The sequence below is a fragment of the Echinops telfairi genome, unplaced genomic scaffold (genome assembly GCF_000313985.2).
Source record: "Echinops telfairi isolate 266 unplaced genomic scaffold, ASM31398v2 ScPeMD7_7475;HRSCAF=8513, whole genome shotgun sequence".
Taxonomy (NCBI): Eukaryota; Metazoa; Chordata; class Mammalia; order Afrosoricida; family Tenrecidae; genus Echinops; species Echinops telfairi.
Window position 1 is genome coordinate 11443166 of NW_022111379.1, and position 2551 is coordinate 11445716.

General features: G+C 57.3%; 1 protein-coding gene across 1 annotated transcript in view; it reads right to left on the reverse strand.

Moving 5' to 3' along the window:
* Positions 1-2077: 2077 nt before the first annotated feature.
* Positions 2078-2551, reverse strand: part of PSTPIP1 (proline-serine-threonine phosphatase interacting protein 1) — a 19646-nt gene continuing 19172 nt past the window's right edge. The window contains exon 14 of the mRNA XM_045285673.1: positions 2078-2317. Within this exon, the coding sequence (XP_045141608.1) occupies positions 2186-2317 (132 nt within the window). The 3' untranslated portion in view covers positions 2078-2185. The remainder of the gene's footprint in view (positions 2318-2551) is intronic.

A 2551-nucleotide genomic window follows, 5' to 3' on the forward strand; every position in this document is an offset into this window, starting at 1 on the left:
TGACACCAAGGGCTCAAATAGAATGTAAATGTTTAGAAAGTTATGATGGCAACTTATGTACAAATGTGCTTGATACAGTTGATATGTGCGTTGTTAAAAGAGCTGTAAGAGCCCCTAGTGAAATAATCTTTAAAACAAAACAAAAAAAGAATGCAGTGATTTTCCTGATAATGTTTCCTAACTGGTCGCTGCTCGTGTGTGTGAACACTTAACTTTCAGGCATGTCTGGAGAGCACTGCCAGTGTCCCCGAGGCCTCCCAAGGGCGCTGGGCAGTGACCCTGCAGCAAAGTCCTGAATTTACCTACTGAAGACCTGTTTGGGCACTGAGAGTTACCCACAAACTCACTGCCATCGAGGGGGAGGGGGTTTAGAGACTATAACTCTTGATGGGAATAGAAAGCTTCCTTTTACTCCCATGGAGCAACTGGTGGTTTTGAACTGCCGACCTTCAGGTAGCAGCCCAATGCTTAACCACTACCAGGCTCCTTCACCTGCCCAAGACAGTAAAATAGACGGGAAATCAGAATGCCGAGGATGAAGGGAGGCTGCACACCTTTGCATCTGCAGCACTGACACCCACCCACTACCATCCAGTCAGTTCCGATTCAGTGATGGGCACAGAGGGACACTCAATGCCGGGCATGCATCACTGATGGCTCCCACAAGGTCCACGTGAAGAGCCGGTCAGCCAGAGGTCTGCGTCATGGCTGTGCACCAGGGCCACCAGACAGACTTTAAGTGTGTGCTCGCTGAGTTTCAGAGCTTGTTGAAGGTGAGCCCGAACGCGAGCATTTGAAAAAGAAAAACCAAACGCTGCCGTCAATTCAGTGTTACGCACAGTGACCCCTACTGGTTTCCGAGACGGGTTCAGTTTATGGAAGGAGAAAGCCCAGTCTTTCTCTCGAGCAGTTGCTGGTGGTGTCGCACACCTGAGACAGACAGGTGACTGGCCACAAACAGGTAGTGCCCTCCCCAGATGCTCGCTTACCCAAGCCCACCCTCTGTTCCACTGGGGAGGTGGAGGAGGGCACACAGATGGGCGTCGGCCTCAGATGCTGGAGTGGCCCCCTTGGACGGCAGAGGCCATCCTGACCGCTGCTCTGCTCTCCCCAGGGCAGAGCTCAGACAAGTCTCCTCCGACCTCCTGCAACACCTGCCTGGGCCTGTAGAGTAACTTTCCCATGGGACCAGGGCCAGGTTAACCGTGGGGCTCCTGTCGCCAGAGATGACTGCGCAGACCAGGGGCCTTAGGCCTCCGTTCCCCAGGAGTGCCAGGGACAGCACCCTTACGTGGGATGTCAGATTGGATCCTCTCAACCCAACCCTGCAGCCCACAGCTCCCGCTCACCGGCACCGCGTGGAGCCCAGCCCATAGCGCCCCTATCGGACGACAGGGCGAACCACCCAAGTCTTCCCAGTAGACCGCCTCATCTCCTGTGCAGTGGCTGATGGCTTCAAACTGCTGACCTTGGGTGGGCAAGCCCAACATGTAACCTGTCTGCCACCAGGTTCTCTCTCGTCCCTTCCAATTCTCAATTCCGGGACATTCCACTGATGACCCTCACTCCCCTTCTACCCGCTGCCCACCTCAGAGCGGCCAGTGGTCGGAAGGGGGTGAATGGAATCACCTTTTTCTAACTCTGCCACAACCGCAGCTTCCTCCTGACCCGGCCCATTCCTGCATCCTCTGGGCCTGCTCCGCTCCTTGGGGCATTTTCTGTACCGTCTCCTAACTCGCTGGACTGTCTGGTCCCCTCCACCAAGCCAGGGGCTGTTGAAATAGAGCCCGGGACTGAGGCTTGGTGACCCTGGCCCTCCCTTGGCCTCCCACAGAGCTGTGGCCACAAGGGGACTTCTGTGAGTGAGGCATGTACGTGCACTACAAGCCCAGAGAAAAGGCTGACAGGATGATTAGCACCCTTCAACAAGGGACTTGTGTAGTGGGGACATGACCGGACCTCAGGTCCAGCTACCGCACTGCAGCCCCTCGGTGGGGCTGGCAGTGCTGGCTCTTGTCGGCTCTCCCCGCCCACCTGAGCACGCAGACACCAGGGCAGGAGACAAAGGACCAAGGGGGCGGGAAGAAGGTACTGGTTTATTCCCTGGGGAGAGATGGGGATGGTGGTGAGAGAGTTCCATGTGCTCCGGCCGCAGGGCAGGTCCAAGTGTGACTCCCGCTCTCCCTCAGAGCTTCTCCAGGTAGGACCCAGGGACAAAGCCACGCTGCCCGTGCAGCTCCACCGTCCACCAGCCGTCCTCCCCTTCCAGGATGACCCCCAGGATGTCCCCTGCAGTGATGTCCAGCTCATCGGGATTCTGGCAACAGATTTCAAGCATACCAGGTTGGGGTGGGGGGGGCACACGGGGCGGGGCTGGGCAGACCCTTAGGTAAGGGGGGGCATGCCCCATGGGACTTGGCTTCCAGCTGCACCAGTTTGTTACTGGAGACCACCCACAGGCGGGGTGGCTTCCCTGCTTTACCTGCTGGCGCTTCCTCTCCCCATGCTAGACTCCAGGCACCCAGTGATCAAAGCCAGCCAGGGGGCTGAG